This window comes from Chelon labrosus (genome assembly GCF_963514085.1).
Source record: "Chelon labrosus genome assembly, chromosome: 16".
Taxonomy (NCBI): Eukaryota; Metazoa; Chordata; class Actinopteri; order Mugiliformes; family Mugilidae; genus Chelon; species Chelon labrosus.
Window position 1 is genome coordinate 7,842,614 of NC_140349.1, and position 24,664 is coordinate 7,867,277.

Here is a 24,664-nt window from a genome sequence, read left to right on the forward strand (position 1 = left end):
AATAATATATTAGAAAGTTGCTTTGGGATCTTTTTCAGGCAGCATACAGAGGCAGAGCTGGATCACCAGCAGCCTGTCTTTCTCTGGGAGGATCTCTCTCTTTGTTCTGGGTGTTGCTTCTCTCCGGGGCGTGTCACCACACCTGAGATCTGCGCGCTGTGAGCAAAATGAGGCAGCAGGAGCAGCTGTCATCTGTCAATAAGTGCAACCCGGGCAGGGTTTGCCTTTCCGCCTGTTGACTGCTTTCATCGGCTTTTAATAAACCGCATAATCGTCGGGAGAAGCAGACTCGACTGTCCTCTTCACCCCCCATCCGCGGCATCAGCCAGTAGAGATGGCGAAGAAGAGCTCATCCAGAAAGACAGTGAAAAGTTTGTTCTCCAAGAGCGAAGCCAACTTGGACCAGGACAAGGATGCGGATAAAAGCGAGGAGGTGGAGAAGAAGAAGAAGAAGTTCACATTCTTGAAGTTCAAGACGAAGTCGAAGGTCGGCTCTGCCTCCGAGAAGTCGGCTCATGAGAAGCAGCAGGTGCTCAGGTATGCGTCGTGATGTTGAGTCAGTGACCTGCCACCATGGCCGTGCATGTGACAAATGGCTTCTTAGCGTGCAGAGGAGCGATGGCTTGAAGCAGCTTCTCAAAAGCAGACACTTTTAAGAGCGATGAAGCTGCAGGTGTTTTATTTCCTCTCAATGCAACATGCTGCTGCATTCAGATGTTTTAAATTTAACCAGCAGCAGTTCCTCAGCAGCATTGCAACTCGATGCCAATGCCCAAACTCTGACACCGGACAATAGACAATTCATCAGAAAGTGTAGAAATTGCTCCTCTAGTGCAGCAACTAGTATATAAAATATGAAGGGTGTAGTTAGGGTTAAGTTATCCCAATCCGTTTTCTAAGATGCTCTTTATATGTTGTTCGTCTGACAGTGATTTAGATGGCCCAGGAGGACATTTATGTGTTGACAGGCCTGTTGAAATCTGCCCCATTCTTTCTGTTCTGTTGTGGTGTAACTGTGGGAAAAGTTCAAATGAACCGTGGAGGCATCGAGCATCCTTTAGTTCCATGGAAGCCTGTATAGTCCCTTAGAAACATCTGTTAGACAGCTGTTGAGAGGGTAGTTTAACTCAACAAAACTAAAGAGGGAATATTATTTAGAGCTGAAAAAAATGCCAATTGATAAATTAAATCAATTACTTATATGGCGTAAAGACTTTATCTGTAGAAATGGTTCCTTAATAATACTTTTTTCCTAGTTTTCTTTGTTGTACGTGATATTAAATGTCTTTTAGGCCTAAATAAATCATGTGCAAAAGTAATTAGTGCATATACAGTAGATAAAAAAAGGATGCACTTGAACACAACAACAAGAAAAGTTAAGGTTTTCAACCATTTATTCGACAAAAATAGCAATAGGTGCAATATTCTGGGGAAAAAGCAAGCACACCTTTGACCTCAGATGCTAATATTGCCCGCTTTAATGGAAATACCACCGTTTTGCATAGTGTCTCACATTTGTCGCGTGTTGTGGATGCAAAATTCCTGCGGCTGCAAGTTGAAGGTTATCTTGCACGCTCCGCTGGTTTCGGATCCTGCACAACAATTTTTAGATCCATTCCTTGGTGAGTTTACAGTGTGTGCTGTCGAAAGGTCCGGTTCTTGTTCAACTTTTGGACGCCGCTCTTTCATATGATGCAAAATTAATATTTGAATCAAGCTCAGTCCCTGAGCGGTGAAGCAGCACTAACCCGTAACATTTCCACATCCATATTAAACAGCTCGTATGAGGCTCCTCTCTTGAAAAGCTGCCTTTGGTCTGCACCTGACACGCCTACCGTCTCTGTGACCAGACAACTTGGACTCATCTGTGTACATTATTCTGACTGGCCTGGTCTTTGACTATATGTTCACTGACTGGCTGGAGTGTTGCTTTAATGTTGTTTCATGCAGGTCAAATGTGTCCTTTCTCTGTAACAACTGTTGCAAGAGCTACTTGCAGATCCTTGATGAAACTTCTGAATCCCTGGAGTCTCCCTATTTTTGCTGCAAAGATTCTCGGCCAGCCAGTCGTGGCCACTTGGGAAGTCCACTGAAATTCTACTTACGGGCATCCTTAGCCTTTTTTCCCCCCAAAGGCTATTTAATGGTGCTTTATGAGTCAACGCTGGCTTTGGAAAACAAAGCCAGTCCAGATGTTTGGACACTGATCAGGCATAACAACTTCCTAACATTGTGTAGGTCTCCCTTGTGCTTCCAAAACAGTTGGGACTCATCAGAGAATGGACGTGGGCCTTCTGAGCGTGTCCTGTGGTGTCTGGCAACACAATGTTGTTAGTGGGGGCCCTTGGGTCCTATGAGTTGAGGGGAGGGGCCTCTGTGGATCATCCCACAGATACTTGATCAGTTTGGGATCCAGTGAATTTGGAGGCCAGGTCAACACCTTGTGCTGTTCTTCATGTTGTTTTGAGTTGTTCATAAAGCGTTTTTGTGTGCGTGTCCTGCTGGGGATGACTGCTGCCATCAAGGAGTGTCATTGCTATGGGGTGGGGGTGCCTGGTCTGGTCTAGGTGGGTGCTACATGTCTAAGTAACATCCACATGAATGAATGCCAGGTCCAAAAGTTTCCCGGCAGAACACTGTATTGTCACAAGATGGTCGATGTTATTTACTTCTCCTGTCAGTGGTTTTAATGTTGTGGCTGATCGGTGTGTTAGGATCCTTTGTGTATTTTGTCATGTGTAGGAGGTTGTTTTACATCTGGTAAATTGGCATATGTCATTAACATTGTATGCGCTAATTTGATGTGAGTGTGCGTGACAGCCAAATAAAAAACAAAACAAAAAAACAGTAGGTAGTTGGATAAAGCAGCATCCTCACTGGGCATGTGGTGGCGTTATGCGTGCATGGAAAAGAACCAGAAACCGTTCAACTGAGATAAATTCATGAACGCCAAATCATAACAGAAGTCGCCCCGGAGCCCAACAACTCCTCCAGGAGTGAGCACATGGCGACAGCGCGGAGGAAAAACAATCCCTCTGCAAGAAAACCAGCAAGACAAACAGATTTACACTGACTGCAGTGTCAACTTCATCGTATTGGTCACAAAATGTTTACAAAGGCGTACTCTATTTAGACCTCAGACCTCAGAGGACACATGAGCCACAGGCGGTTATGCGTACACACACAGGTGGGGCCGAGGCCGGGCCACAAATCAAATGTCAGGACAGTGTAGCCGCGTTGTTCATGTGGCCCGTGGAACAGACTGAGTGACGGCTCGTGTTTGCTCAGAGAGAAAAATAAATGACGAGTTGGCGCGGTTGGGGCCGTCTTTGCACACAATCGTGGCGCACAGCAGGGGTTAAGCAAGTGTAAGAGCGCGCAGAGAACAACAACCTGCGATACATTCACGTTGTTTTCCAGCACAGGTGCACAAGATAAATTAAAGATGAGTGAAAACAGCAGTAGCTCACTCTTAAGAGCCTTTAGTCGTCAGTGACCGTCACACCTCAATAGCATTTGATAAACTCTCATATTAGCTATTCTATTAAAGTGATTTGCAGTGTGTGAGTGCCTTTTTAACTGCTGACATTGTGGATGAATGTCCCAGATAAAATTAAATCCAAGCTAAATCTGTTTTTGTTGTTAGCCCAGGATTTCCTTCTAATCCACGTCTTGGATTTTTACAGACTCGAGGATTTCAGGGTCTAAGAAGTAAATCTTCCGAGTTGCTGTGTTTGTTTTGAGCCCGTAGATTTCGCGCAGTTCACGGTGAAGTCAAAGTCACGTCGGGCTCGACTGCCGCGGGAGCCCTCGGATTCCTTTCTGACACGAGCCGGACACGCCCGCATTTTTCTGGTACCTGGCGAGGTTTGTCGGGCCCCTGTGTGGATTTGTGCATTAATGGAAGTGCTGCAGAGAAACCTGCCGCCCCGCATGCCTCGCGCATTATCGTGAAACTCCTGATCAATTGGACGCATGCACGGCGGCATTGTTCCTGGGGATACAGGTTGGCAACACATTTGTCACTCGGATGCCTCAACTCGAGTGTGTTCAAATTTCTGACTGAAACAATAGAGTTCAGACTGAGTCAAGGCACTGTGGAACCTGTTTGCTTTGTGTCAGAAGATTAAGTAAAGTAACACTGGGGTTACATAAACTAAGCCTATCTGAGCTGAAAGATTCCTCAGAGATGTTCCATTACTTTCCTTCCCGACGCAAATTCTGATGTCTGAACTCTGCGTATCAGCCGAGCTCCGAGCTGTTAAACCTTCCCCCCAGTTTAGTAAAATAAAAAGACGTTTCCTCCTCCTGTTTTTCTTTGCTTCGGTGAACTTTGTGTGCTCTTTCACATGCTTCACAGGACACCAGCGACACCCCTTAAAACTACAGCCACGCATACCATTCAGACTCCTGTTTACACTGTGTCGTAAAATATGTCTGACATTTTGCCAGCTTCGTTTAACCTTACTCAGGCAGAAATAATTTCTTCATTGCTGCTCTAAAATGGCAGCGTCCACATCGAATTGTGCTACACTGGCACTGGCAGAGCAGCTAAGAAGGTTGATGGATTTCTGGTGGTGTAACATTTGCTAGGGCTAAATGTCAGCATCACGTAAATACCCGATACAGAATTTTAGCCAGTTTTGGAGGGATTTCTTATACCGGATTCCCAACAACTCTGATTATCTTCACAGAAAACCTGCAAAAGACTTGACCAGACCAGGCACCCCCACCCCATAGCAATGACACTCCTTGATGGCAGCAGTCATCCCCTGACACAGACACGCACACACAAAAAACGCTGTAGAAACATGAAGAACAGCACAAGGTGTTGACCTGGCCTCCAAATTCACTAGATCCCAAACTGATCAAGTGTCTGTGGGATGATCCACAGAGGACCTTCCCCTCAATCCATAGCACCCAAAGGCCCCCACTAACAACATCCTGTTGCCAGACACCACAGGACACCCTCAGAAGGCCCATGTCCATTCTCTGATGAGTCACAACTGTTTTGAAGGTACAAGGTACATGGTACTGCCACCATATTCAAAGTCACGTTCCTTGAGTTTAATCCTTGTTAATATAGGCGTGGCAAGAACACATTGAGGGATTTGCCCTGTATTAGGTCAGATGAGTACTTTGAATCGGAACAGTACTTTGGCAGCGACTGATGACATTTCACAAGAATGTATATTGGGAAACGCCTGATGGTAATTTGACTTCTCTGCTCGTTTCATCCAGCTGCTTCTATACGAGCGAATGAAACAGTTTCCAACAATAATTCAAAGTGGTCACAGTCAGATCAAATGGTTGCGATCATGCGGTACCTGCAACACCAGTGTTTTGAAGTATAGAAAGTGATTGGAGAAGTGTGTGAAGTGATTTGTCTGGAATTTAAAGTGTCGATTGCCAAGATTAAGCTTTAACCTTTTAGGGCTTTAAGCCATTTCTGTCTTATCTGTTCAGTCCATTGTTCTTGATAACATAGCGGTATTGATTCCACATGATAAAGAATTTGTGGCTGACAACTTCTAAGTGTCACTCGGACAAAAGGGATGGACAATCTGTTGTTCGGTGGATTGATGGCTTCTTTCAGTACTGATTCTTTACCTCACCACATATGCTGCAGTCTTCATGTGCATTCCAGCATCTGCCTTTTTTTTTATGAGTTCACACAAGAGTAATTTGTCAGCTGTTGCTGCAGGGATGTAGCTTTACAGGTCCCGGTAAGCCAAAAATAATTTGCGCATCATAAACTGCGGAGTTTGCGTAGAAAGCGCCATCAGCCAGCGTTTTATTGTCTGTCGTGTATTTAAACTGGAGTGACAAACTAATTTTGAAGACCATTGCGAGTTAGTCGCTGCTCATAAAGTGACAGCTGTGTTCTTTGAATAATTAAACATTAACTTTAATACGTCCCTCCAGACAACGGCGCCCGTGTGATGATACGTGCACCTGTGGGTATATGGGGATGCAGAAGTGAGGCTCACATAGCAGCAACAGTGACACATAAAGCAATTTATAAGCGCGATAAAAATGTACTTTTCGCCGTGAAGACATGACATGATTATCCTTGCAGACTGAGAGCTGTAAAACGGAGTAATCTACATTCTTGTCTGTCAACTTCTAGTTACAGCCTGCATGTCTCAGGCTTGAAAATTCATCCGTTCATCCAACATTTCTTTATGCAAGCTTGTTCTTTAGAGTTAGCCTCAGTACACATCATAATACAAGTCTGCCAACGCAGCATTTGGGTTTGATTATGGGGCATGTTTCAACCGATGCAGAGAAAAAAATAACGTACCACTCAGCCAGATAGTCCTACAACCTTTCAGAGCCATTTTGCTGTAAAAAAATTCAACTCCACAGCGCTCAGATGATGTGTGCAGTAAGGTCGCTGTTACCTCTCTGTCCATTGCCGCATGAAGCCAGTTTGATAGGCCCGGAATGTCTTTGCCAGAGCATAATCAGTTCCCAACAGAGTGGATCCAGACCGACTTTACACCTGAAGCAAAACTGAGCGCGCTTCACAGGCTTCATTAGAGTAGTTTCACTGTTTTTGCATGGACAAAAAAATCTAAAAATACATTTTCACAAAACCAAAGCTATACATTGAATGCACAAAGGATTGGTTGAGCTTCTTTTTTGGACTGTAAAGCTAAATTCACTTTTGGCATTTGAAAAGTGCTGCATTCAAATGCTCCTCTGATACTCTAATTTTCTCGGTTGTGGAAATAGGCTGAATGCTTGAAACAAGATGTGTTGTATTCAAGCCATGTTCATGCTGCTGATTTGTTAATTTGCGTGACAGACAGAGCAAAGGAAATGGATCAAGGGAACTGACGTATGATTAATTTCAAATATAAGCATGTCAATCATGAAAAACTTCTGGATTTGCTCAAAACTAAAGTGCTAATGTCGCACAAACTAATTTTTCAGATCAGAAGAGAGCTCAGTCATTCCATTCTCATGATTGCATATCTTTTTTTTATTGTTTAATTTCTATACAGCATTTAATAGGTTGACAATGTTGGTAGTAGATGGGGGGGGGGGGGAAGAAAACTCCTGTCTGTACAAATTGGGCTTAGCTTAGCTTAGCTTAGCTTAGCATATAGACTTGAAATGGGCAATGGCCACCCTGGCTCTGGTGTCCAGTGGTGGTACCAATGTTGGTAGTAGATGGGGGGGGGGGGGGGGGGAGCTCCTGTCTGTACAAATTGGGCTTAGCTTAGCTTAGCTTAGCTTAGCTTAGTATAGCATATGGACTTGAAATGGGCAATGGCCACCCTGGCTCTGGTGTCCAATGGTGGTACCAGTGTTGGTAGTAGATGGTAGTAGATGGGGGAAAAAAAGAGAGCTCCTGTCTGTACAAATTGGGCTTAGCTTAGCTTAGCTTAGCTTAGCATACAGACTTGAAATGGGCAATGGCCACCCTGGCGCTGGTGTCCAACACTAGAAGCGTTGAACGATAAAAGAGAAAAAGAAACGTTCCTGCTCTTTCCTCGTGACAACACCCAGCCGCAGAACTGTAATATTGAATGAATAACTATTGTCGAGCTCGCGCCAACTTTAGTGTGTTTGCATAAAGAAAATTTGTGGTTTCGCTGTAGCAAGTGTCTGCCACTTTCTATATACAGATGCAAATGCAGGACTCGGTGAAGTAGGCCTCTTTTTTTTCTCTCTCTCAGTCTCTCTCAGTCTCTCTCGGTCCTGTTCTTAGTCAAACAAACATACTCACATTTTACTGCACAACAACAAGAGAAAGCACAGAAACCACTTTCCCCTCTCGCATTCATCCTGTTGAAGTTCATCCAAAAGGAAGACATTCATGAGATTCTTAATTTGGGTGTTTGTAAGTTCAAACCGTGTCGTTTCTGGGTATCTGGCGTGTTGACATGTAAACATGCAAAGGGACAGAGATATGACTCATCCTCTTATCTCTTGTGAGATATCTTCCACAGTGTTTTCTTTACTGTATATGCAGCAGTAGCGTGCAGGCATGCGTGAAATGGAAAGTGTAGAGCTCTTGGTAGCTGTCTAATTAGCCGTCACCAAGTGAAAGTTCCGTGTGGCTCGCAAGGCGGAAAAAAGGCCCCGAGTTCGTCTGAGCACAGAAAAAGGTCAAATGCCTGAAGAAATGGTGCGCGTGTCTCAAAGTCGCAGTGCTTCACAAATTGTGCCGGTGCTCCTGGTGATGTTTGCTTGTCATTTGACTTCCTGATTCATCCAGTTGTGCAAATTAAAACAGTCTGTGTGCACAGAGAGACCTTTGTACCGCTTGTTTGATGAGACGACAGCTCACTATTGTTGTTGGAGCGTCTGTGTTGACTTTGAAACTTCTGGAGGCGAGAACATCAGTAACAATGGTGATGACCGAACAAAGCTAAAGGCTAAAAACTGGATAGTAATCGGAACGGAATAATGTTTCTTTAGGTTTGTGACCACGATGAATATATTGACTGCACATGGGCATTGATTTTGATTTGATTCTGACGGTTGTAGAGAATCACAAACTTGTGTTTTTCCCTAACTTTACTGACAATGTTGATTTAATGGATAGAAGAAGATGACCAACATTAATTCTGACTTTGTTCAGCTTTTCGAACAACTGGTTGTTTTTGTCCGTCCATTGGGCCTTTATTCTGATTAATGTAATGCTGCTGTTGATGTAAACATGGAAAGTGATGTCTACGTACCATGATGTTAGTTGATGTTAATCAAGGCTTAAAACGCAAATCACATTTCCTGCGCCAGTGTACGTGCTATTATCCTGTTTCATCCCATTGTTTGTTCGTTGTGTTACATATTTTTATTTTACCTTGTGTTCTCCGTTAATATACATAGATGAGCCGTAACATTATGACCAGTGACAGGTGACGTGAACAACATTGACCGTCTTGTGACAATTCAGTGTTCTGCTGGGAAACAATCCATTCATGTGGATGTTACTTAGACATGTAGCACCCACCTAGACCAGACCAGACACCTCCACCCAGTTGCAATGACACTCCTTGATGGCAGCAGGATGCAGCCTGACACAGGCACACACACAAAAGCACTTTAGGATACACTTCAAAAAACCATGAAAAACAGCACAAGGTGTTGACCTGGCCTCCAAATTCACTAGATCCCAAACTGATCGAGTATCTGTGGGACGATCCACAGAGGACCCTCCCCTCAAAGGCCCCCACTAACAACATCCTGTTCCCAGACACCACAGGACACCCTCAGAAGGCCCATGTCATGTTCTCTGATGAGTCACAGCTGTTTTGGAGGCACAAGATAGACCTGCACAGTATTAGACTCATAATGTTATGCCTGATCGGCGTATGTAACCCAATTACCAAACAAACACACTTGTCTAGCCTTTACGGGCATTGCTAGTATCCTGATGACCTAATTATCTTTTGTTCTGTTCAACACTTGAGTGCTGCTGAAGGAAACTCTAACTCACTCTCTGCCCAGCCGGTTCTATTCAACATTCCCTACGCAGTGATTCACTGTTACAGTTTGCAAAGCAGCATATTTGCCCTCTTTCTTTCTTTCTTTTTTTTTTTAGACAGTGATTATGATGCACAAACAGGATGTGATAGTTGTATAGTCTCCTATCTGGTTGCAGCGATACAGATAAATGAAAGCGCTTATTTGTGACAGTCAAACCATCCAGCACTCTCTCATCAAGATCAGGTTCTTTGCACTATATCATGAGATAAAGTTACTTCCGCATAATCATCAGTTTATGCCTGTACGCTGAATATAATTATCAAGATATCGTGACGATGAGCATGCATCCCAGCAGTTTTCAGTTATTATTATTCATTTATTTATTTTTTCTGTCCCCCTCAGCGCCGTTGAACCCAGTAATACTCCAGAGGATTCAGGAGTTGACGCTGACAACGCCGTCGCGGACAAGAAGCGCTCTTCCATCTATGCCACTGCACCCAGGGGAAAGGTCAGTTAACCTGTATTCATTATTGACCTCTTTTCACAGACGGGCATTAAGCACGACAAGCAAGTAAGTAAACAGTGTGTGCCCACAATTATACCTTTTTAAAAGTGCCATTAGTTGTTAGAAGTAGAAGTTTATAGTCACACATACGCTCTGCATTCCACCTGTTCCTGTTACATTACATACACTGACAAATTTAATGAACTAGTTTGGGGAAATGATGATTTTTATTTGCTGTTATTAGCAAAAAAAAGTGCATAAAGGTGCCTTTTATGACTTGCCAATCATACACCATACATTATAAACAAGTACTGTTTTTTAGTGGTATTAAAAATAGACATTTTGAGTCCAATTGTGAAAATGCGGCGCTGATGGGAATGCACACACCACCGCATTGCTCCTTTGTGAAATATTTGTGGGGAATCTTCTTCACTGAAGTCTCATCTCAGAGTAAAGAGTGGCTCTGCAGACTTCCGGCATGGAGCCGAACAGAAACAGACTGTTTATTTGCACAACCAGTTTAATGAAAACGCTAGCAGATGCATTGTTTTTAAATGTAGCAGGCTGACATCGGACTGCGACTGTGTCATTAAACTTGGCAAACAAAAATAATGGCGGGTTGCCCAGTTGGCAGCGAGTTTTAAACCTCACCGCTTTACCCTGCGCTTCCTTTCCTTTGAATTCCCCCCTACCCCACCCCCACCCCCACCCCTTTGTGGAAAGTGTTCCAAGTTTCCCCATGAGTCAGTATCCGCAACGGCTGATAAGTTTAGAAAACAAATGTGTCTGTTAACACGTGTTCATCAGTATCCTCCAATGCTGGGAAATAAAATACAGTGGAAAAAGTCTATGTACAGTTATAAATATATAAAAAAAATCAAAAAAAAAATCAAAAAAAAATCAGTGACACTGAAAAACTATTGTGACATATGACACACTTTTATATTTAGGCACAAGCGGCGCCCCTCACAGTGCAACGGATGTGGAATGTTTTTACAAAGTCGACATGTTGACAGCTGATGGACGCCTATCAAAACAGGCCGAGTGCTGTGATTTTATAGTTCACTGCATATTTAAACCAAAGCTACAGGAGTTCTGATGTGATTTATCTTTGTTAGATGACTTGTTATATCCACTGTGAGTCTGAGGAAACTAACCCCTGATTTAAATTAGCTATGAAGGCAATAACACAAATATAATCATTGACTTGTGTCCAACTTTTAACACAAACAAATCTGTCCTAGAGGTACCTCTATGAAACAATAACATCTAAACCTGAAATTATTCACTGCTCGGGTTATAAAAAGATGTGCAGTAATTAACAGGATAATATATATATTTTTATTTGCATGGCTCCAAATCAGTGCATCCAAGCCAGTGTTGTGACATTGGCTTGGACGCACTGATTTTTCTCTTTCACTCTCACATTACAGGACAGGTTTCCTCATATGTTAAAAACATAGCAAACTTGTGTGAGCATGTATTTTCTTAGAGGCGCATTTTTCTGGTGAAACTCTAGCGTCCTCTCACTTTACTTCATGACCGCCTCTTTTAACGGCAGCTCCATTCCAGCTGTTTATTAACCCCCCCCTGGGTGTTTCTTCCTTACTCTCCCAGGCACACGCTCACATTGTGACTGAAGGTTCCTCTTATTTAACCAGACTCCGACCTGAATAGTCTTGGCAAATATACACAGAGAGACGTTTGAATGCAGGTGACCTACAACCTTGACCTCTTTCTCTTTTTTTGTGGTATGGTGAAATTTACCAACAAAATAATCTGCATGGGAAGCGGGGGAAACATTTCACTGGACCACTTTTTATTTGCTCCAGCAGATGGTGCTGGTGTGTTTCTAAGCTGCGCTGTTGTAGTGAAGATCAGCTGTTATCTGATTTGTGGCAGTGGCTTTGTGGTAGCAGGTTCCAATCCAATCCAATTTTATTTGTTAAGCACTTTAAAAACAACCACAGCTGACCAAAGTGCTGTACAGAGAAATAAAATAATAAGTACTGTGTTCAAAAGGACACTGATACTGACACACAGCTGTAACTATACATTGCACTGATGTACACAGAAATTTCTATTTTCTATTTATTCACTATATTTATTTTATATACAGATGTTTACATAGCAACTGTTTCAATGCCAACCTCACCCACTTTAGGTCAATTTAGGTTTTTATTTTATTTTATTTATTATTATGTGAGAAAAAGAGAAACGTTTTTTCGATTTTTCTGTATGTTGCAAACGTATTGAGAAATTGACAATAAAGAAATCTTGAATCTTGAATCTTGAATCTTGATAAGTAAAAGACAAAACCGCTCAAAAGACATAGAAGATTAATAAAAATAAATAAATAAAAATAACAGTCATACAATCCAAACAATAAGTAAAATAGAGTCCAATGTCTTGCTACGTGTCAAAAGCCAAGGAGAAAAGGTGGGTTTTAACAAGGGATTTAAAAACAGACAGAGAGGAGGCCTGTCTGATGTGCTGGGGCAGATCATTCCATAAATTTGGAGCTGCAACAGCAAAAGCACGGTCACCTCTGAGCTTCCACTTAGTTTTAGGCTGTCTCAGGAGCAGCTGATCAGCTGACCTGAGACAGCGAGTAGGTGTGTAAGGGTGCAGAAGCTCAGAGAGGTACGGTGGGGCAAGACCATTCAGGGACTTAAAAGCGAATAAAAGAATTTTAAAATGAATCCCAAAATGTATGGGCAGCCAGTGGAGTGAGGCTAAAATGGGGGTAATGTGCTCGTGCTTGCCGGTTAAAAGACGTGCAGCAGCATTTTGGACCATCTGGAGACAGGCGATGGAGGAAGCATTTACCCCCACATAAAGGGCGTTGCAGTAATCCAGCCGAGTGGTGACAAAGGCGTGGATTACAACTTCAAACTGGTGCCTTGAGAGAATCGGCTTTATTTTAGCAAGCTGCCTCAAATGATAAAAACTAGATTTGACGACTGCCCTGATCTTACTGTCAAACTTGAGCTCTGCATCCACTTTAACCCCTAGGTTAGTGATGACTGGTTTGGTATACTGGGCCAAAGAGCCCAGATCAGGGGGGGGGTGTTCCAGTGGTGCCGCCAAAAACCATCACTTCAGTCTTCTTTTCATTAAAATTTAAAAAGTTTAAAGCCATCCAGGCCTTAATGTCGTCAAGACACTTAACTAGAGTGGCGATTGAGTACGCATCCTTCTTTTTAAGGGGGACATAGATTTGACTGTCATCTGCGTAGCAGTGGTAGTGGATCCCATGCTTCCTAAGTATGGAACCAAGTGGGAGCAAATACAAGGAGAACAAAAGTGGTTGGGTTCAAACATTGTTACCAGAACCTTATTACAACTTTGTGTTGTGAGAAATTAGTTATTTGAAGTTGCTTAAGAGGTACACACATACACGCGAAGGCCAGATTTATCCATGAATGGCCTTAGTGTGTACATGGCTTCTGGTCATCCTCTTTTGATGGTCTGAGACTCACGCAGGATTATAAAATGACACGAAGGACTGTGCTGCCGTATGTTCTTTCACTCCAGTTAATATCTCCTTCTGGATGAAGTGAACTCAAGAGGGTAGATAATAATCAGTCTAAGGGCTGTGGCATGCCAAGCCAGTGGTTGGCTGTTTGCCAATGCGTTTTTGTTGTGTGTTCCACACCGTTGCCACTATTCGGACTCCTGTCAGCACCTTTTCATCAACGTGATCAACAAGAGTGAATAAACTGTAGACCAACTGATCAGCATGATTCAGAAGAGGCCAGCTCTGTATGAAGGTTTGTAGCGTTTCCTAGGTCCTTAGCTAATGGTGGCTCTTTCCCCTTTTGAATGAGGAATACAGACGACGGCCACCTACTGATATGAAGAGTTAATTCCTTTCGCACAGGTGCTGAACGTGAACATGTGCCAGTTGGTTGTACCGTTGTGTGTGTGTGTGTGTGTAGTCTTTGTGGTGTGTTCAAGTGCAACTTTTTGGTCCAGACAAAGGCAATTGTCTGGACCTTCGTTGCCTGTAGTTCTTTGACGTCGACTTGATAAGATTAAGATGAACTTATTCCATGGCTGTAGAATGCAACATGAGTCCTGATTTGACTCTTTGCCCAAAGAAGCTGCACTGGATGCTACACCGATCAGTCATAACATTATGACCACTGATAAGAGGAGCGAATAACATTGACCATCTTGTGACAATACAATGCTGGGAGACTTTTGGACCTGCCATTTGTGTGGATGTTCTTTAGACATGTCCACCCAACTAGATCACCATCCCCAGCAGGATGCAGCCTGACACAGGCACACACACAAAAACGCTTTAGGAACAACTCAAAAAAACATGAAGAACAGCACAAGGTGTTGACCTGGCTTCCAAATTCACTAGATCCCAAACCGTTCAAGTGTCTGAGGCCTCTCCCCTCAACCCATAGGACCCAAAGCCCCCCCACTAACAACATTCTGTTGCCAGACACCACAGGACACCCTCAGAAGACCCATGTCCATTCTCTGATGAGTCACAACAGTTTAGGAGGCACAAGGGAGACCTACACAATATTAGTAAGGTCATAATGATATGCCTGATCGGTATACTGTAGTGGATGCTTGTGTTTGAACTTGGGTAGTAATAGAATTAATAAGATGTGGACCTCAGCCTCAGTCTTCAAGTGACATTGGTATGACACACCATGATGAATGCCATGTAAGAGTAGCAGAACTTGAGTTGTGGAATTTATTGTCCTGACTCAGCCGTGTCTACCCAAGGTTTGGTAATGTTAGTCACCAACAGCTTGCCATACCAGAGTAACAATAACCCAGCAGTGGGAAGGATAAGTAAAAATTCTTGTGAATGATAATAATTGTCTATTAACCCACACCTTTCTCCAGAAGTCAGCTGGTAGCATACCTGCTCTTAGGCACCTCAATTAAGACGTGTCCAATACAGGCGACTTTCCCCGCCAGGCAGCAGTCAATCTGCACTCCCGATTGTTGTCTTTGCTTCTCATGCTTTCTATCATCAGAGGAAGAATTCTTGCGGGCACACCCAGTCACAAATCTCACTGTTGATGGCAGTGACAGACAGCGGTGTGTTCCGTTCTCCTCGGGCTCGGAAAAAGCTTAGAATAGAATCATTTTTATCTTTTCAATCAGTAGTTTCCCACACACGCAGACTTTAATATCTTTATAAAATATCTTGATTGAAACGCCTGACTCATTCTACTGTAGGTGCTCTCCCAACTTTGGCATTTTTCTAAACCTTTGTTCCAACAGATCAGGTCTAAGATATGCAAGTGATGACTTCTTTGTTTGGTTGTTATATTTGACTGTGGATGTTATATGTGATATGCTGTATTAAAAAAATAACTTGCATATATGTGTATATATATATATATATTTTTTTTTTATTATTTATTTGTCTTGTTAAGCGCTCCAAACGTTTGATGCTGGCGTATTTGAGCCAGCCGCTACTACTCTGGGTGTAGTAAGTCACGTTCTGCTTCATTTCTTTAAGGGTGGAGCGGCTTGGAATGAACTTAGCGTGTCAACTTTTTGTTGTTTACGAGCATAAGGAGTTTTAATCTGTGTGTGTGACTTGTTTAATATTCTTATTGTTACCACTGAAACCAGGATGGTTGGGCAGTTTCGAATCAACCAGTATGGCCGATTCTGGTGAAGGTCTAATCACATTTATTGTTTTAACCGTCTGTCTGTCTTCCTCCCAGGGCAAAGAATTCAGCTACTCAGAGTCAGACCTCCGTAAGGCCAAAAAGTTTGCGAGTTTTTCCTTTGGTCTGAAAAAGAGGAAGAAGAAATATGAAGAGAATATGTCAAAGAGCACCTTTGTCCTTCATTCACCGGACGTTGAAGAGCAAGAGGAGGTAACCAGACCAGACACAGTTATTACAAAATCAACTGATCGAAAATATTGAAAGTGGACCCCAGTTGTTAGTTTCCATTCACCAATGTAGAGAGAGCGACATGGAACCAACAGAAATGTCATATTTTAATATATTTTCGTTTGACAGGCAACCTTTTAGTGATCTCATCTTGTTGGTCCACTCCTTCTTCTTCTGTGGTTTAAGTGCCACCAGAGGGGAGAGAAAGAGCCACCTATTTTTTATCATAAGTCACTTAAAGGGGAACTACTGTTTTTTACAACCTGGACCTTATTTCTGGCATGAAATACGATCGTTTACTCACCCATATAACTTTTGTGTAATTTGTATTCCTTCGGAAGATAATTAGATCAGCGTATGTCCATGTAGTGGGAGTGACTGGGGCACCGAAGCGCAGCCTCTAAATAACGCATTATCTGCCGTGAAACTCGTTCATTTCACCAATATTTTGTTACCGATGCTAGTGCTATTCCCTGTTGAGCCTTAGTTATGAGTGCCGTATGCAGTTTTTTCGGTATGCAACTGCATTGGTTACCGTATCTATAATGGTTATTGCCTCCATAAAATGTCTTAACTGTGAATGATCTTCTTATAGAGTTCTATGGACCTCAGTCAGATGGGGGTGGACCAGACGGACGCGAAGATGAAGTTCAGTATGTCTCAGCCAGAGCTTGATTCCAGCAATACATTTGACATCCCTTCCCCTCCCCCCTTGTCCACAAATCAGTTCTTCGATCCTCCTAACCAGTCCCAGGCATCCGTCACTGTAAACACCCAACCAGAATCACAGGAGAAGCTGAAAGCTCCGATCGCTTCAATTCCTGAGCTGGATGATCTCAGTTCATCAGAGGAGAAAGAGAATATCCCTGTTTGCGACAAATTACCCGAAAGTGATTCCAGATCGGTTCCTCCTACAACGCAGATTGAAACCTCTTCTGTTGTTAGCACGCCCGTTCTTCCACCCAGTCAGCCACCAGTCGTGCTCGACACCTCGGATGACAAAGCAGCGGCTGTCAGCTCAGTCTGCGCAAGCAGCAATCCATGTGATAAAGATACCCTCCCACAGTCTCATGACTCCACCACTGTCACTTTATCAAATCATCAACCTGATGCCCCTGACACAGCTGACGGTACGATCTCAAACAGCTCCCAAAACCCCGCCGCTGTTACAGAACCCACTCTCGAGTCAGCTGTCAGTGCAGATGCCGCTACCATCCATCATGCGGTTTCAATCTCCCACACTGAGAGGTCTGTTCCCAGGTCTGCCAAGAGTGTCACCACAACCTCGGCTGTTAGCGGTGAAACAAGCTCCTGTCCTATCAATCAAGCTGCAATTTATGGAGCTTTGTACGACTCACTTTTCCCCCAGAGTTTTACCTCCGAGGTGATGTCCATGATCCCATCGCCTCAGATCCAAACTGAGATCTCGACACATCTCGACACCAAAACCGAACCCGTCATGGTCAAAACCCTTCAAGAACGTCACACAGAAACTGTTAGTTTATACTCACAGGTGTCTAATTCACAAGAGCTTGACTCTACTGATCGTAGACTGAAGGATACCGAAGGTGGTTTTGCCTCACTCAATGAAAGACAGGCAGTTTCTTCTGGCGAGGGCTCCAGATTTACCTCCTACCAAACTCCTTCTGACTGTTATCTTCAAAGAAACCGGCCTTCCTCTCTGGTTTCATCCTCTAAACCTGTGGACAGCAATAGCATTCCTTACTCTGAGCTGACCCGCTCCCATTTAGAGGAGAAATCAGACAGCAGTAGCTTTGTTCACGACATTGTCAGACCAGTACCTGTGTGTCAAAACCCGGCCCCTCCTGTTTCTGACAATACAACATCCCAAGAGACGGATGCTCGGGTTACTGACTCCAAAAGGAGAGTGATCCTCGTCAAAGAGTTAGTTTCAGACGAGGCAAGCGCTGATCCCAGCCGCCCCTTCCCTGTGCCCGATAAAATGACTGCAGCGAAGGGTCTTACGATCAAAACCGAAGCGACTGAGGTTTTTTCTGATCATCCCGGGCAGGCGGACGAGGGTGACGGGCCTTTGAGCCCGGCGTATCTGAGCGTAGGATCGGATGACAGCAGCGCCATGGAGGTTTACTACAGCGCTGAAGAGGACAATGCTGTGGAGGAGAGCGGGAATGAAGAGATGTTCACGGTGGATGAAAGAGAGGAAACTATTGTGGCAGATAGTGGCAAAGAGGTCGGACCGTGCGAGGAGCTTCCACAACACGGAGAGGGTACAGGGTTAGGTGGGAGAGACGAGGCAGATTTGAGGGAGTTGGTTGTGGAAATGGAGAATGAGGGAGGCCAAACGGGTAATGAAGAAAAGATAGACGACTGGAGTAGCCAAACTGAATTTCAGCAACAGCTAAGAGGTCAGAAATCAGAAGCTCAAGTGGAGGAAATGGGAACGTCTGAGTTTGTTGTTGACAGTGAGCCCATCGAGAGTCTGGAGGAAGGAGAAACAACCGCAGTATGGCGACAGGTGACAGAAACAGAGGGAGAGGATGGGATGAAGGAGGAGCGACTGGCCACACCGGTTCAGCAGGTGAACACACCGATGGAATGTGATTCTGCTCCACCCTCCAGTGAGCTGCAAGGCCAGGGGGAGGGCTCGGAGGAAAAGCAGACTGTGGACTTGGAACTAGAAGACCCCTCTAATGAAGTGAAGCAACTCCCAGGTCAAGTAGGGCAATACCCGACTAGCAAAGATATCAGTTCTGCTCATATACCTTCCAGTGACATAAGAGAGGAGACAGGGGTCACGCCCACATGCACAGCAGCAGAGGAGAAAGTTTCACTGACTGAAGACATTACAGGTGAAACGAGCAACGAAAGCATGCAGATCAGCACAAAAAGCCCCTCAGCAGATACTTCTGGTTCGGCCGAGGTTGTCACAGGCAATCTGACACACTTGGCCACGCTGCAATGTGATGCCGCCGAGCACAATAGGGCCCCACGGAGCAGCGAGTGGGCGGGTACAATAAGTCAAAGGCTTGACAGAAACAGCACGGCGCCAGGGCAGGTGGCAGTCGAGCTGTCAGCTCCCAACGTAGACGCACTCCAGCACGCTGATAAGGAAGCTGCGGAGGCTCTCTCACAGAGCCACGAGCATCCAGAGGAAGCCCAGCCAGACCTGGATCAGGGGTAAGTCACTGAGTCTTTTAATGTTGGGGGGGGGGAGTTTTTTTTTTTAGGTGCTCTGCTGCTACTGTGCTGGAATGTATCCTGAGGGGTGTTTTAGACACAAACACGCTACTGTTGATATATTGTTAGTGCCAAGCCATGGTAATACCGGTTCCCCCTCAACTTTATCATCTTACCATGTAGACATCCGATCTAAAATGTGTAAAGACATTTCTCCTGATTAATAAAAAATAAATAAATAAATAAAGTCAGCGGGGGATGAGCCGTCTTGTTTACCAACAGATCCGTCTACATACCCGGTTATCTTGAACACACCCTTTATGATACAACACATAAAGCCAGGCTTAGTGAAACTGCTACGGCTGAATATGCAAATCAGTTTTTTTCAAGTCCCATAGTCACATGCCATGATCCAGGCACTGCGTTGTAAATTGATTCGCTTGGTTTAACTCTGATCTTCCACTAGATACAGTCAGGTGCAAGTATTGATATTTGGGGGGTATAATGACATGGTCCATTTATAGCATGGTACAACACACAGTACAGGTCTCACTCTTCAATATGCTCTACGTATTTTGGAACTGAACTTGATGGTATTGATGGTAAATGAAAATCCAACTGATACGATCACATTCATCTATAAACAACCAGCTCTTTAACTAATAATTATTTCACAAATCATCTTGAGTTAAAACATCGGAAAATAGCTACACGCCAAGGTTACGTCTTTGAATGTCTTGTTCTGTCCATCCAACAGTTGAACTTAGTTTTTAGGTAATTAATGACTCGTATTATTAACTGTCGACGTCAGTGCAGGATAATTTGATCAGTCCACAGCTGCTGTTCTCTGTGAGTTTGTAGAGTTTGGTCAGTATAAACATATTTCGGCTCTTCTGCTTTCACTCTACTCAGCATTGCATCCTTGCGCTACTGATTCAGTCTCCCCAGCCTCCTCCTCCTGCAGCAGCATTTAGGCTCGTGGTCGCTTGCTCTCTGTCCCAAATGTATCAAAGGGCCACACAACCTGCTTCTGATTTTAACCAAACTTAATCACATGATTATCACCCCTCTTCTTCTTTTAACATCATTTTTCGATGTAGTGCCGCGTCTAGCGCCAGAATCCCCATGTGCGTTTTTCGACGTAACTGCTTTTGCGTCACAGCAGCATTTTTAAATGTTGGCTGAAGTTGGCCGATCAAACACAAGTATATCGCTCTGTCTTTTTTGCCTTTAGATGATGGAGATAATAAGCAAAGCTTGGTCTTAACTCCGTGCACAGCATATAGAAAAGATCATACATGTAGCACAAGACTGTATGTATAAATATGAAGAAATAAGTTAACTTTATACAATATATGAACTTCTGTAAGTGGTTTTGTAGCAGTGATGGTGCATACTATACTGTACAGCACTTAGTGGTATCAGCGTTTGAATATTTTAAACCACAAGATGGCAGCAAAGACACGTTCACTTTTTTTATTTCCTGTGACTGGAAGTGACAGTAGCTGGCTACAGGGACAGTATTCAGATGTGGAAAACCAGCTGTAGCGCAGGTTGATCAGGGAATATAGTACAGTTTGTAAATTGTAGAACAACGATGACTCAAGGATAAGGAGGAAATAGAAATTGGCTTATGAGGTAATGTCAAAAGGTGCAGCAGAAGTGCAGATTCCTTCTGATGGCATTCAGCCAGTCCCACCTATCATGCATTCTTCCAGTGTAGAAGAATCTGGACTATGACATTTGCATTTAGGATGCCTTTCAGGGGTCACCTGGAAAAGAAATGCAGGTTATGCACTAAAGGTTTGTGTCTCCTTCCCCTACCTTTCCAATTCTGAAAAAGGAATGGGCCTGTTTCAGGTTCAGTTGAGCAATTTGTAGGGCTTTTGTGTGAATGCTGACACTGAGCTTTAGCCTTTGTTTTCTTTCCACCTGTGATTGACTGGCTTTTGTCAGACGGCTTACTTCAGACGCCAGCAGAATGTCAAACTCGTGGAGAATTCCCCTTGTCGTGAATCACCTTCTGTCAGCAAAACATGTAAGAAGGAGTTGTAACATCACCTTAGCCCAACAGAAGTCCACTTCAAGAAAATTCTTCATATATCATCTCAGGCCAGGAGTTTGTCAGGTTCACTTTGGATGTTCATAATATTTTTAACACTTCAATTTTATGATTTTTTTGACGTTCGACCATCGGTTATTTTATAAGTTATAGGTTCCAGACTTGTACAAATCCGCATGCTTCATTCATACTGAATAAAAACAGCTTGAATTAAAGCTGGCAATTCAGTATTCAGTGTACCAGCTCAATGTAATATTAATATTTATTTTTTATCAGCAGACTTTTACTAACATGGGCTTTGTTCTAGTAAATAACTGCACGTCTGCAGTATTAGATCTTCAAAGGAGTTCTACATGTAAATCGCAATAGCACTATCAGATATGTTTTTAGAGGGACAGTTCAAAAACTAAATGGCGCACTTTAACAGCTTATCTTGTTGAAAGCGTTACTAGTCTAGCGTTCAAATTAGCCAAATCTTTGCAAACATTTGCTAACAGCAATGTTAGTTGTTCAAAATAACTAATGTTGGCAGAAGAATCACTGAAGCCATTTCTCACAAGCCACGTATCATGCAAACATTCTGACACTAAAATGGCAGAAGAATACTGAGAAAATCAACGTTGTTAGAGATCTGCCGCATTCTCACAAGCTCTACTTGAAAAATAAACCAAATTTATATTAAATGTATGCTTTTCTCCCCCCTTAACATAATTGGTATTAACGCAAGTCCTGCCCCTCACACATTAGCTCGTTCACAGCCAGAACTTACTAGCCTAGCATTAAGATTAGCCGAACTATGTTAAAATTGAACGCTAAACCTGGCAAATAGAAGTATACATCAACATTATTTATCAAAAAGGAGACAGGAAGTGTCCTCTTTTTAGCATCTTTGGTGTAGCCACAGATGGCTAGTAGCAGCTAACACAGTCAGAAATTGGGATGCTTTAGCTAGCAGTCAAAGGTGTGTCATCTAGTAGCCGTACTTAGTAGTTCTCCTTTAATTTTCTGGACTGTAAGAAGGTGACATCATGGTATTATAATGAGTACTAATGCTTCATGGTGTGAGGACAATGTTTAATATAGTAATCAGATTAAACACAAGACACGATACGTATTAATAATTGGCAGCAGAGTTGCCGGTTACAACAGAGGGTTTCCTGCCCAAAAACAACAAAGACACACAAAACCTTGGAGTAGACATACGCTTTGTTTCAAATCTGCATTGAAAAGTAGTAAGACAAAAAGATAAAAACACAAACCCAGATTTTGTTCACCTGCCCAACTCAAAAGCTGCCTGACAAAGCTCCGTTAAACCGCCTGATCAGGCAACTGTGACTATCAGTCTTTATGACCGGAATAGTTGGAGTGTTTTCAGGTTTGCATTTAGCTTTAACACAATGGTTAATGACGTGATTGTGTACTTCTGTTCACTCAGAAAACCCCTCTTTAAATCCTCTATTTATGCGTAAACAGCAGACCCAATGTGACACAATGTGATCTTTTCCTAGCCGTTGTTTCTGCCTAGCTGAAGTCGCTCAGTGTTATTCATGGGTTTACCCTGGACGCACCGTTTCCAGTCTGTTTGTAAAAACATCACCTTTTGTCTGCACGTGTACGCCGTTCTTAGACAGATCCTTTGACATGGGAGGTTTACAACGAAACAACAACTGCTGTCAACTATTGTTTTGTGTTGTTAATTCATACAGAAAGAAGAGAATTACCTGCTAAGACATTACATAGAGGCAGATTTTATTCTTTGATGCTCAATGCTGCCTAACCGGACAAGACAGAAAGCGACAAATTGTACCTTTCTTCTGCATAATTACACGGGAGGTATTACTCACATGTACCGCGCTGACATTCTCCAAACTGAGAGTCACTCCCCTGTTTATAATGAATCTCTGTCGAGGTTGCCAAATGTTCCCTAACATGTATGTGCATGGATCTTGACTTAAAGGTGCGCCTGTATAAGTTTACAGAATGTCTGCATCTCTATTGTAAAGGAGTGGGTGTGTCTGCTTATCTCCTAACCCATCTCCTCCAGTCTTCTTGCTTGAGGTTCAGGGGTAAAACAATTTGCATATTACAGGGAGTCGTATGAGGAGGCTCAGGCTCACTGTCATGATTTGCAGGTGCCCCAGGGTTTAGGTGTGGCTCTGCAGAAGCAGTACTCACCATGTCCTGGCAGGAGCACTAATCCACCTGTGTCCCCCTGACCTTGAAATGTTTTGCCACAATTATTATTTTTTCTTGTTTGCTCTGTATTGGATGAGTTGAATGGGTCTGTAAGCAGCCTTTGTGGAGGACATGCAGACTCAAGTCAGGGCAGAATCAAATGACAAAGCCACCTGAGTTCAGTCTGTTGCATTGACAATACTGAGTTTAACCTAGCATTTCAATTTTGTCGAAAGCTATTTCCATTTTTAGATTATTTGGTGATCTTATTGTAAAAAGTCTCGGTTCATTACCGTTTGTTTTGATCTGCTGTTGGACATCGGTTCATTCTCTGGTCAGCGTTTGGAGTGGACAGTCAAATAGTTTGCACCCATGCACTTGGCGTTTTGCATTGCTACAAAAACACCGGGAAATTCTGCCAAAGCATTCAGTTACTGACATTTTAATAGAAGCTGAGGCACACGTAGGAACTTTGGCATCCGTGTTGCTTCATAATCAAAGGGCATCGTGATCTTTTAAAGGTGCATCACGTTAGTCACAGTAATTCAGAAAAGCCCGTTTTATTCAAATGACCTTTAAACAATCCACCTGGTATTACGCTCCTCACCGTAAAGGGTTCAACATACTGGACCAAATAGATGTTGGATTACAGTTGACAATGACGGGTGTTGACTGTGTACTCCCATTTTCAGGCGCCAAGAACAACAAAAAACATAATCGTACCTGAAAAGTTCCTGTTGTTCTGCAGCTCCAGACAGGTCCACTGAAGTAGCATCAACTTCTTAAGAATTACTGCTTGACTGATAATTATTATAGTTATGTTTTTATAATAATAAGTTACAAATGTACCCAGCTTTCAGGGGCTTCCAAGAGACCACTGCATGGTACTAACATTAAAAATTCTGAGGAGGAAAAACTCCTGAATCGGTGGCAGATGCAAGAACCCTGTACAAAATCCGGACCTTTATGGACAGTGTCCACCCTATACATGACAGTATAGTCGGAGAAGCTCAGGCTGCTGTCTCTGTCCTGCTCCATGGACAGCATGAAGAGGTCGTTTGTCCCTCAGGCCATATGACCTCCCTGTGAGGAACCGACTGGACTGTGGTAGTCCATGTGATGAAGCTACTGGACACCAAATTTCCTTCGGGATAAATAAATTATCATTTAGTATGAACTTAAACCTACCTTGAGGAGATAATAATGTGATTTAGTTTTTACTTTCATTTAGTTTGGTGACTTTTCACATTACCACTCCGTACGACATTGTCAGGAATCCTTCCTCCGGGGCTGCTGGAGACAAGAAAGAGAAAAGATGTTTGCACAGGCTGAGCAGTTCTCCTCATGTCAACGAAACTTAACTGAAAGTGTCTGTGAAGGTTCTCAGTCATCCAGGTCATGGTATATCCAACAAAGTTTCAAAAAAGGCAACTG

General features: G+C 43.2%; 1 protein-coding gene across 1 annotated transcript in view; it reads left to right on the forward strand.

Annotated features, from left to right (window-relative positions):
- Positions 1-228: 228 nt before the first annotated feature.
- crybg2 (crystallin beta-gamma domain containing 2) overlaps positions 229-24,664 on the forward strand; it is a 46,830-nt gene continuing 22,394 nt past the window's right edge. Inside the window, exons 1-4 of the mRNA XM_084562612.1 lie at positions 229-537; positions 9,847-9,952; positions 15,661-15,816; positions 16,430-18,993. Coding sequence (XP_084418738.1) covers positions 335-537; positions 9,847-9,952; positions 15,661-15,816; positions 16,430-18,993 — 3,029 coding nt within the window. The 5' untranslated portion in view covers positions 229-334. The remainder of the gene's footprint in view (positions 538-9,846; positions 9,953-15,660; positions 15,817-16,429; positions 18,994-24,664) is intronic.